This window comes from Lagopus muta, chromosome Z (genome assembly GCF_023343835.1).
Source record: "Lagopus muta isolate bLagMut1 chromosome Z, bLagMut1 primary, whole genome shotgun sequence".
NCBI classification, from domain to species: Eukaryota; Metazoa; Chordata; class Aves; order Galliformes; family Phasianidae; genus Lagopus; species Lagopus muta.
The window spans coordinates 21,128,536-21,140,862 of NC_064472.1; the positions used below are offsets into that span (position 1 = coordinate 21,128,536).

The following is a 12,327-nucleotide window of genomic DNA, read 5'->3' on the forward strand; positions in this document are numbered from 1 at the left end:
GCTGTATTAAAAAAAAAATAATAAAGAGCTGTTGGCATTTATGAGTCTCTGGAAGCTAATCAAGGCAGAATTTTAACTTCTTTGTGACTTTAAAGTGACTTTAATGTATGTTAGTTTGTAACTGTTCTGTCTCAGGCATAGAATAGGGACGTACAAAATGGAAGTGCATGTTTGAAGTTTATCAAATGATAATTAAAATTAAAGTTTTAATAAGAAATGTGTTTTCTCTCTTAAAGAAATTTTAACTTGCTTTCGTTTGGGGAAGAAGCTGAAGAAGAAGAGGAGGAAGTGAACAGAGTTAGTCAGGTATTATACCAAATCATCCTCATTTTTATTTTCAACTTAAAATTATCTTTTTTACATGCTAATGAAATATTTTAAAGTCCTTTGTATTCTTTTTACTTTTGAGTTTTAAACAATAATATTAGAAATTATCTTTGTTTTTACAGTTCTACTATTATGATTTCTAGAAAACAGCCTTGAATTTTTCTAGTTTAGAAGGTGCCTTCAGTTACTGCATGACAGTGTTTACAGAAATATAAAAATGGTTCCATTTGTCATAGTGTGGCTATGTAAAGCTATTTCTGCTGTCTAACAAGGTAATAGGTACTTTTTTCTTTTTCACTTTCTTAATTACAAGTAAAAAACTTGAGAGTTGAATATGTCAACTTCTTCATTACCAGGGAATTCTAGGCTCTGTTTTCTTATGTGAGTATATTTTGTACAAAGAATAAGGCAGTGTTATTGTGGGAAAATCATCATGTCATTGTAATTAATGTTGTTGTAATTAATTTAAAACAGTTAAATAAAAAATAAAAACAGTTACACTGTTACGAATTGTCCAAATTCACAGAACTTGGATGGTATAGGTATTCTTTAATATCTCCTGAATGGACTTTGCCAAATTACTTAAAAAAAATTGCAGGTTGCTATCCATGTTTCTACTATTGACCAAATTATTTCTCGAGAGCTCCAGACATTTTAACTGACTTGTACAGCTCAGGTACCAATTTTTATTAGTGATGAGACTACATTATGCTGAGTTCTGTGCTGTTGTAATGAAAATTATCCCCAATCCTACAGTGAAGCACAGAGGACAGCAATGAGTACAGTAATGCACAGTGTTACAGTAAGGTGGTGGCAGTTAGGTTAGTAGTAGAGGTTTATCACAGTATTTTAATTCTGATGCTTCCTTGTTTTGACTTAGCCTGTCCAACTAACTATGCTTACTTTCCTTAAGAGCATGTTTGTCTGACATTCTGCTATATGTGTCTGTTTTTCAGTATTGCATTCAATTTGTTTGCTGTGTCCTTCTCTTTTACTCCAAATACTTGCGCTTCATTTTAAAATGATCTAGATAAAACATCTCTTTCATGACAAGTTCAGTTTCGGTGTTGTCATGCTGTGAAATTCTTCTGTTAACTTTTTTGGAGTTGCCAAATGCGGTAAAATTGCCAATTTAGAAAAGTCTGAAAAAGTAACTAATTAAGCAAAGCTACAGTGTCTGTCCAAGAAGTCCATCCAGAATGCTAGGCTCAAGTATACATCTGTTACAGTTCAGGCAGTGTCTGGATTCACAGGCCTAAGTGGAAACAGTGCTCATGGGCAGAGCAGGTCCAGGTAAGACTCCTAAAGACACACTGTAGTATATCAGTGTGCTTTGGGACCTGACAGCATGACCCCCACTGATTGTCACCTAATGTTTAGGCTGAAGCTTTCACTGTCCAAACTGCATTTAATTGTTTGTACTTGTTTGGAGCAGTTTACAAAGGTGCTAAGTGCTTGTCATATTTCGTAGAATCATAGAATCACCAAGGTTGGAAAAGACTTCCAAGATCAACCTTTCTGATCATCCTCATACCATCAGTATTTCCCCACTAAACTGAGTCCCTTAGCATAACTTCTATATGTTTCTTGAACATCTCCAGGGACAGTGACTGGGGCACCTCCAGTGCCTGTCCACACTTTCAGAAAAGAAATGTTTCTTAACATCCAACTTGAATCTCTCCTGATGCAAATTGAAGCCATTCCTTCCATTCCCATTGCTAGTTATGTGGGAGAAGAGTCTGACCCCTACCTCGCTACAACCTCCTTTCAGGTCGTTGTAGAGAGATGCAAAATCTCCTGAACCCACTCTTCTCTGGACTTAACAGTTCCAGTTCTTTCAGCCTCTCCTCATAAGTCTTGTGCTCCAGACCCCTCACCAGTTTTGTTGATCTTCTCTGGACATGCACCAGGGCTTCCATGTTTTTCTTGTAGTGAGAAGCACAAAACTGAACACAGTATTTGAAGTAAGGCCTCACCGGTGCTTACTCCAGAGGGATGATCACTTCTCTGCTTCTGCTTGCCAGGATGCTATTGGCTTTTTTGGCTACCTGGGCACACTTCTGGCTCATGTTTAGCTGAGCATTGACCAACACCCCCAGGTCCATTTCTTCCACACAGTCTCCCAGTCACTCTGCCCCAAGCCTGTAGGACTGCCTAAGGTTGCTGTGGCCAAAATGCATGACCCAGCCTTGGTCCTGTTGAACTTCATCTCATTGGCCTCAGCCCAGCTATCCAGCCTGTCCAGATCCCTCTGAACGGCCTTCAAATAGAATCAGACAGATCAACACTTCCTCCCAGCTTGGTGTCATCTGCAAACTTAGTGAGGGTGAACTCAATCCTCTTGTCCAGGTCATCAGTAAAGATATTGAACAGGAAAGGCTACAATATCAACTCCTGGGGAGCACCATTCATGATGGGTTGCCAGCTGGATTTAACTCCGTTTACCACCACTCTTTGGGAGTGATCATCCAGCCAGTTTTTTACCCAGCAAAGAGTGTATCTACTCAAGCCCCCAGTTGCCAGCATCTCTAGGAGAATGTCACAGAAGACTGTCAAATATAACACATAAAGAAGGTGTTGATAAATCAGAAGGTGATGTTATTATCCACACTACTACTGTCTTCCTGCAAGGATTATGTTCTTTTGTAATTAGAAGTGTTTATGCTTACTACTTAGGTTAAAACTAACTGGAAATAAATAATTTTTTCCTTACCATTGCCTTTTTCTCTATTCCCTTAAACACTGAAATTTGTAACCCTTTTTTTTTTTTTTTAACAGAACATGAAGGGAAGGAGTAAAAGTAGTCATGACCTACTGAAGGATGATCCACATTTGAGCTCAGTTCCTGCTGTCAAAAGGTTAATACAAATTTTCCATATTCCAGAGCAGATCTACTTTCAAGATGTTAGACCTGATGCAAAGATAATCATTTTATGTCTGTCACTGTTTAAGAAAGTATGAAACGTTTTGCTGGATTGGACCAAATGTTCTTCTAACTCACTATGCAGTTGCCAGCAGTGGGCATCCAGCAATGGGTGCCCAAGAAAGATGAAAAATAGGGCAAACGTATTGTTTTGCTGAATAGCCTTACAACCTCAAACTACTTTCAGGTCACAGAGCTGGCAGATTTTGATATGGTTCGTCTAATTAGTAACCCTTACACGGGCTCTCTTCGAAGTATGCATTGACCTCTTATAATGTTTTTTTACATTTGCATCTTACTATCCTACATTTGCAGAAGGAAGTATCTCTTTTTTTGTTGTGTTTTCTTTTTTGTCTGTTTTGTGTTTTTTTTCTGAAACATCATGTTACTGGCCTTGTTTGGTAATTTCTAATTCTTGTTTGAAAGAGACAATGAGCAGCCAGTCTTTATATACCTGTTTTTACTACATTCCCTTCTTAGGCCATTTCTTTTCCATCTGGATTCCTTAAAACTTTCTCAAGTTTTCTTCACACAAGAATTCAGTATCCGTTATAATAAACAAGTTATTCTTGTTTCTCTTCTCTGACACCATTTCTGTTCTGAAATATCATTTTGCTAGTTTTTATTTGAATCTAAGCAAATTAAAGATGACATTTAAAGACATATACTTGCATAAAGACAGTCTTCAGTTTGTCCTCTGTTTTTTTAATCCTTCTAAACTTCTGATTTGCTTTTTAAGCCATTGTTTATACACTTTCAATGGAATTATCTCAGCACAATATTCAAAAATTCATGATTAGTGCTGGTCAACTTCAAGCTCCTTGTCCTGTTTGTGGAATTCTTTTTACACGTCTTTCTACCTGTATACACTTCAAATTTCATCTCACATTTTACTGTCTTATCTTTCTGTTTCTTCTGCTGTTCATTAGTCTACTCTTGTCTGTACTGTTCTACATGATGTAGTATTATTAAAAAAATCAGTAGTGCAGTTGCTTGCCTACTTTGTTATTGAGTTTGATGAACAACTCAAGACCTAGCACGCAATAGTGGAAATAAGTTAGTAATCTTCACTGCATGAAGTGTTGGTTTGCTCCTGACTTTTGTTTCCTGTCTTATAACATTGAATTTATTAGTGCAGAGGCCTTTTCTCTGTCATCTCAGAGCTACTTAGTTTCCTTAAAAACATTTGACTAGAGAATGTGTGAGTGCAAATGTAATAAAGCAGACAGCTCATCTGCAGCCACATGTAGCCCTTTCTGCCAGAGGTTAATAAGACAGTTTCCTCTGCTGCCATAAAACCCACAAATTACCTCATACTGTGCGTCTGCTTGTTTGGTACTGACGTCAGAACAGAATTGTATTAATTCAAAATATTTTCTTTAATACTTTCAGATGATTTTTTTTTTTAAAGTTTTATTAAGAAAAAATTACTTCCACAAAAAGTTTTTGATGTTAAATTCACATCAGTATAATGCAAATAAAACACGCCTATATAAAAAAGGCTTTCTTAAATACAGAATATTTGCCATGAAATGCTAGGAATGTATAAATGAGATAAAAATCAACTATCTTAAAAGTGACTTTTGTTGTTTCTTTTTCTTTTCAGCAGTACAGTGCAAACAGTAGTCAGAAAACATGATGGCATGCCAGCTTATGTATATTGTCTGACTAAATTATTATACGTTATTTAGGATTTTTGCTTATGCTTGTAAGATATTACACCTTGATTGTGTCCATTAATTCGTTATTTATTGGTCCAGATTGATTTCCAAGGCTGTTCTATAGTATTCTATTTGCTTGCCTAATCATAATATTTTCTTGATCAATAGATGTTTTGACTTAAATTTAAAAAATAATTGTAATAATTAGCATAGTTCCTCACCTTTGAAGCAACTGTATACTTCAGCATTTTGTCTGAATATGGTTAGTAATAGAATGTGTCTGTGGCAGATTACAGTTTTATCCTATGATATTAAACTTTTTATTCAGAGAAGATGATGACAAATCACAGAAAATACTATTAATTGGTAATGTTAGAATGAATGTGAGGATGGTGTAAATGACTAAGTTACCTAAAATTTCAATTAGTTAAAATTTTTATTAAAGAGCTGTGTTTTAAGCAGTATTTTAAGTCTTCTCTGCTATTTTAAAGTATTAATTATTCTTTTTTAGTGATGCAGCAAATGAAGAAAGTTATTTGAGCGAGGTAAGTAATTTTTTGAATTATTATTTATTTGTACAAATAAGTCTTTTTTTCCTTATTGTATGTGATTTAACATTTTCCTGTGGGAAATAAATGCTGCTTTTGAGGATTTTTAAAGCTAGCTCAAATCAGATTTCCAGCAAAAACCAGTAACCCTTTCAGAGCTCTGAGGGTTGGCAGTTGTGTGCTTTCGTGTCAGGGTAAACTTGCTGCTGCATGCCACCTACTGCATTTTATGAAAACTTCTTAGCAAATATTTCAGTCAGTAAATGAGGTTGATTACCACAGAGTCACAAACCTTTAATACAAGCCCTGAAATTGCTTCAGGGATGGGAAAGGAATTAAGATTATATTTATCATGAATGATGATAGAACACTAATCTAAGGGGAAGGCTCTGTATGAGTGAGAATGCTATTGGGAAGATTTCTTCAAGGGAAGAAGATGAATGTCTATCACTAAAAATAGCATTGATAAAGAGTGTTATGTCTGAAAGGTGGGAAATTTAAGTAAGCAAGCAGTAATAAGTTGGATGTCCAAACATGGAGGATATTTTATATACAAGGAAGTTTTTATTGATATTACGGAATAAAATTGCAAGTTGAAGTGCATATTTACCTACAGCCATGGATGATGGGCTAGATCTTTGAGTTGCTATCAAAACATGAATGACTGGGAATATAATCCTGTGTTCCATAAATTGAATCCTCAGAAGTACTTTGTGTTTCATATCTGTGTGCTATGCATAGGTCAGTAGCTATCATCTGTTAGCTGGTATTCAATGAGAGTGAAGGACAGATGCAGTCTCCCTCATCCTTGCACCTAAATAAAAAGAAGGCAGCTTATTTCCATTGTATGTGCTGTTACCTCTTTTGCAAAACACAATATGTGCTCAGCTTCTTGGACACATAAACTCAAATTCTGCCTTTGTTCGAGCCATATGCTTGATCACGCTCTTGTTTAAGCTGTGATTCTCTGCTGATTGGCTGTCATGCAGTATTTTGACATAGCAAGCCTGGTCATTTCATAGAATCATAGAGTGGTTTGTCTTGGAAGGGGCCTTTAAGATCATCTCATTCTAACTCCCCTGCTATAGGCAGGGACATCTCCCTCTAGACCAGGTTGCTCACAGCCCCATCCAGCCTGGCCTTGGATGCTTTCAGGGAAGGGGCGTTCACAACTTTGCTGGGTAGCCTGTTCCAGTGTCTCACCACCCTCATAGTAAAGAATTTCTTCTTAGTATCTAGTCTAAATCTACCCTCTTCCTGTTTTTCCTGTTTTAAGCCACTTCCCTTCATCCTGTCACTACACGCCTTATAAAAAATTCCTCTCCAACTTTTCTTTAGGCCCCCTTCAAGTACTGGAAGCCCTCTATAAAGTCTCCTCGTAGCCTTCTCTTCTCCAGGCTGAAAAGCTCCAACTCTCTCAGCCTGTTGTCACAGGGAAGGTGCTCCAGCCCTCTGATCATCTTCATGGCCCTTCTCTGGACCCACTCCAACAGCTCCATGTCCTTCTTGTGGTGGAGACCTCAGAACTGGGTGCAGTACACTTGGTGGGATCTAACGAGAGCAGAGCAGAGGTGCAGAATCTCCTCCCTCCACCTGCTGATCACGCTTCTGTTGATGCAGTGCAGGATACCATTGGCTTTCTGGGCTGCAAGCGCCTATTGCCAGCTCATGTTGAACCTTTCGTCAACCAGCACCTCTAGATCCTTCTCATCAGAGCTGCTTTCAGGCCATTCTCTGCCCAGCCTGCATATGTGCATATGGCAGGTGGGACCTCATGAGGGCAGAGCAAAAGGAGAACAGTCACTTCCCTCTTCTTTCTGGCCACCCATCAGTTGATACAATTGGCCTTCTGCGTTTCTGGTTTTCTTTTAAGGGAAAATTAATGAAGTGTTAATATATTGCCTTGATCGACTTTGGATCCATAGGTAATAATCAAACTAATAGCATATTGCCATGAAACCTTCTGCATACCTTTCAGGGATTAAAGTCTCACTATTTCTGTTTTTTAAATGATACAGAGACATTCTTGAAATTATTCTTTGAAGTAATTTTAAAAATTGTGGATTTTTGCTTGTTAGTTTCTTTGTCTGTTGTGGTAAAGAATCATCTTCGTAAGAAAAAGTTTATGTATTCAAGAATCTGTAGTTAAAAAGTAGAAAAAGCTAAGGAATTTTTTTTTTATGTTCTATCAATAAAGGAGGAAGATGAAAATGGTGAAGATGTTGACAGTGTAGAAGGTGAAGCTGCGAGCAATGAGAGATTTCAAATGAAAGAACGCATTGCAAAAAAGTTGAAAATGGATACAAGTGAAACTGCTAAACTGCAACTTCAAGAGGAAGAAACTAAGATGGAAAAGAAAATCACCAGCCGCAGGTAAGTCATGTAAAAGTCATATATAAGTCATATAAATCACATATTATTTTTCTCCTTCAACTTATTTTCAGTTATTTGCTGTTCAATTCCAGTTTCGTATTTACTGCATTTTTGTTTTAGTACTGCATTAAATTTGTCAGCCTCCCTCGACTATGAAAGATGAAACTGCCGGTTGATTTCTCAGTTCTTAGTTTCATTTGGTAGTTTAAACCTGAATCTAGTTTTTGAGAAAAATGGGAAAGAATACCTCTGGACTGGACAAAAAAAGATCAGTGTTAAATGGCCTTATCGTAGAATGGAAGGGAGCGGTCAGAAATAAAGGAGATATCCAAGGAAAGCATTCTTGAGAAAGGGTCTTTAGGTACATTTAGGAGGCCAAACATTTCTAGAATAGCAAAAGACATTGTGCTCTTCATGTGCTCTGTACAGCATTGGTGATGCCATACACCATAAGTACAGTGTTCAGTTTCTCTACAAGAAAGACATTAAGGCCCCGGAGCGTGTCCAGAGAAGGGGCAATAAAGGTGGTGAGGGATTTGGAGCACAAGATGAGCAGCTAAGAAAACTGGGATTGTTTGGTTTGGAGAAGAGGAGGGGGGACCTTATTGCTCTCCAAAAAAAAAAAACAAACTAAAGTTTTGGCAAAGTGACATTTAGCCACTTTTCCTGGGGAACATGTGGTAGGATGAGAAATAATGGCTTTAAGTTATACCAGGTTGCTGCCCAGGAAGGTGGTTGAGTCACCATCCCAGGAGATTTTCAGAAGAGTAGGTGTTGCACTGGAGAACATGGTGTAGAGTGGTCACAGGCATGGACTGATGGTTGGACTAGAGGATCTTAGTGGTCTTTCCAACCTTAATGATTCTAAGATTTACATTGCCTGTGTGTTCAGTGGTCTTCCAACCAATCTGCTTAACTACTTGCTGGGTTTTGCAGCAAGGGCTACTAGATAGAAACTTGTCTAACATGTAGTTGCAGGTTCTCAGCATGAGGTTGACATAAAGATTGTGCATACCCTTAGGAGTGCTTACATTATATTTTTTCAGATTTCATATATATTTGTACAAACAGTCTGTAAGCTGCTGGCTCTTCCTATGCAAGTACAATGTGTTTAGTCCATGATTATTCCACTCTTTCAGGGAAACTGTAGTAGTATCATAGCCAAATGGACTATCTTGTCTTTGAAGTGAGTTTTATTGGATGCTTTTTTAGTGATTGAGAGCAATAGCCCTGGGAGACACTGCTTAGTAATACAGGTAACATCAGTTTCTAGAATCTGTTATTTTCCAAATGGTAAGGCATCCTGTATGAAAATGAAAAGCGTGGGTTGTTTGATGTAAATGAGGTGCTAGTGACATTGGTTTTGATGAGATAATCAGCCGGTTATCAAGTTTCCTTGTCTAGAGTAGTCGCCTTTTTGTAAGTATAGTAGGGATGATTGATAATATTCTTGTGGGACTTCACCAGCCACTATTGTCCAAGTGTGTGCTGACAGGAGAAATGGATGAGGTGTGACTGTCAAACAAAAGCTTCGATCCACCTTACTTATCTTGAAGAGGCATGTCTAGTCAAATATCAGGGGGACAAGAAAATTCTTATATCAGGTATTGTTCACCTCATCAGATACTTAAATGTGCTAATAGAATAAGAGAATTTCTAAAAATATTTTTTTTCTGAGTAATGAATTTTAACATGCATGACTTGTTTTACAAATCTTTATTCATTTTTATTAGTCATCCTGTTTTTCACACAAATCCTTTTGTGAAATCAGAAATATGCACATCTGTTTTAGAGAAACAATATGGAAATAATAGACACCTTCTCAAATTCATGGTACTGAGATCCACAACTGTTTCTTCAAATGCAGTTGTTCTTGGGGTGCTCAGATGGTGATGTTAGTTTTAGTAATTTCAACATCCTTTTGAGACTTTTGTTTACATAAAAAAATAATTTGAAGACACTTCCCAATTTTATACTAGATAAAAAACTTAAGGAAAAAAGATCTTGTTCGTTCTGGCAGCTCATTAGACAAATTCCAAATATCTGTTGTTTTTATAGAAAGATTGAACTTAAACTTGAAAATACAGAACAGCTGTGTAAATGAAAATATATACAGATAACATTACATGAAGTTTTAAAAATGTTAGTGTCTTGAGTAGATCAGCTGAAGGCTTCATAGTATATACTACTCTTTCACTTTGGCAGATTGAAACTGGTTTTATGTTTGTTCTTATCCTGTAGGTGGAGCTCAGATGCTACGCATTTCTAGTTACGGGCTTTTAAAAATTTTCATTGCTTCTTGTTTGCAAAACACAGCATGCAAATAGAGTACAATTTCAATTGCATACCTAACACAGATGTGCTATTAAACAGCAATATGAATAACTAATAATATAATAATAACTAGAATAACTGAACTGAGGAAGAAATGGAGTTGAGTCACTTGAATTTAACTGTTACTCTCATGTATTTTACTCCTAATAGACTATAGAGTGCAGCTAAACTAAGTAATGTCCTTCTCTTTTGGTTTATAAGTCACCAACATAAGGAGATGAGTTATCTACATATATAATAAAGGAGTAGAAATATAGTTGCTATTACATTCCTTATATTTTCTTGTATACAGATTGCACATTCCTAATTAAAGTTAATGTCACCATAGGTTTCATAAAAATAATCTCATGAAGCTTCAGATATATACTGTGTATATGTAAGAAATTACTTGGTTCAACACAGAATCACAGAATGGCAGGGTTGGGAGAGACCTCAAAGATCACGAATCTCCAACTCCCTTGCCACAGTCAGGACCACCAACCTCCACATTTAATACTAGACCAGGCTGCCCAGGACCCCATCCAATCTGACTTCAAACACCTCCAGGGACGGGGCATCCACAACCTCTCTGGGCAGCCTGTTCCAGCACCTCACCACTCTCATAGTAAGAACTTTCCCCTGACATCCAACCTAAATCTTCCCTCCCTCAACTCAAAACCATTTCCCCTTGTCCTGCAGTTATCAACCCTTTCAAAGAGTTGATTTCCCTCCTGTTTGTAGGCTTCCTTTAGGTACTGAAAGGCTGCAATGAAGTCATTCCGCAGCCTTCTTTTCTCCAGGCTGAACAAGCCCAGCTCCCTCAGCCTGTCTTCGTAGGGAAGGTGCTCCAGTCCCCTGATCATCTTCATGGCTCTCCTCTTGACCCTCTCCAACAGCTCCCTGTCTTTCTTGTGCTGGGGGCTCCAGACCTGGACATAGTACTCCAGATGGGGCTTCACAAAAGCAGAGTAAAGGGGGACAATCACCTCCCTGTCCCTTCTGGCCACCCCTCTTCTGATGGAGCCCAGGGTACCATTTGCTTTCTGAGCACACTGCTGGATCATGTTAAGTTTCTTATCTATCAACCGTGTCAACCACACCATTCAGCTTGGTGTCATCAGCAAACTTGCTGAGGGTGCTGAGGGTGCACTTGATTCCGTCATCGTCATCGATGTCACTGATAAAGATGTTAAAGAGCACTGGTCCCAAGACAGAACCCTGGGGGACACCGCTTGTTACCGGCCTCCACCTGGACATGGAGCCATTGATGACCACCCTTTGTCTGTGGCCTTTCAACCAGTTTCCTATCCATTGGGTGGTCCACCCATCAAATCCACATCCCTCCAATTTGGAGATAAGGATGTGGTGAGGGACCGTGTCGAAGGCCTTGCTCAAGTCCAGATGAATGACATTGGTCACGTTTCCCTTGTACACCAATGCCATTGTTCATCATAGCATAAATGAACAGAACACTTGTTGAGGTATAATTATCTGAGATGTTCAGTGGTTTTTTTTTCTCCGTTTGTTATAACAGGATGGAATGGCTATTTCTTTTTAAACGTGTCTGCACTTGCTTAAATGACTGCATACTGACTGTAATCTTGATGTCTAGGCACAACATGCTCAATAGACATGCTCAAGTTCATACTAAGATCATTTCAGACCAGACAAGTTCTTTGAAAATAAACTAGACTAAGTGAAAGTACGTACAGTTAAGGCATCATAACAATTTTTACCATCTGAATAAATATTGACACACTGAGTTTGCAAGATTGATTTCTTGAGGTTCTTCATAGTTCTGTGGCGCAGAATAGCCAGTTAACTTTGTATGTGATCCCATGAAAAACTTTTTAAAAGCCTTTAAATAGAGGCTTTTCTTTTCTATCTGAATCCATAGTTGCTCTAAAAGAATTATTTGATATTTTTTCCATACATTAATAGTAAATGGTAGAATATTTTGATCTAATACGTTTACTGTGCACTTCTTACCTTGCGTTTATGATGCAGGCATACATATGAAAGGAAGTAAAATCATTTAGGACACTGCCACAATTCTGGATTGAAAGAAATCTTTTAATTTTTGTAATTGTTGAAAATCTCTACTCTCTTTGTTGTTTATAACAGTGGCATAGAAAAGTAACTTTTTTAGCATGTCTCCCTTCCCAGGGAGGGCATCCAATAG

The 12,327-nt window shown here is 37.7% G+C and overlaps 1 protein-coding gene across 1 annotated transcript in view; it reads left to right on the plus strand.

Moving 5' to 3' along the window:
• The window catches only part of CWC27 (CWC27 spliceosome associated cyclophilin), a 118,967-nt gene that overhangs the window by 7,420 nt on the left and 99,220 nt on the right, over positions 1-12,327 (plus strand). Inside the window, exons 7-10 of the mRNA XM_048930677.1 lie at positions 237-306; positions 3,106-3,185; positions 5,423-5,456; positions 7,657-7,832. Coding sequence (XP_048786634.1) covers positions 237-306; positions 3,106-3,185; positions 5,423-5,456; positions 7,657-7,832 — 360 coding nt within the window. The remainder of the gene's footprint in view (positions 1-236; positions 307-3,105; positions 3,186-5,422; positions 5,457-7,656; positions 7,833-12,327) is intronic.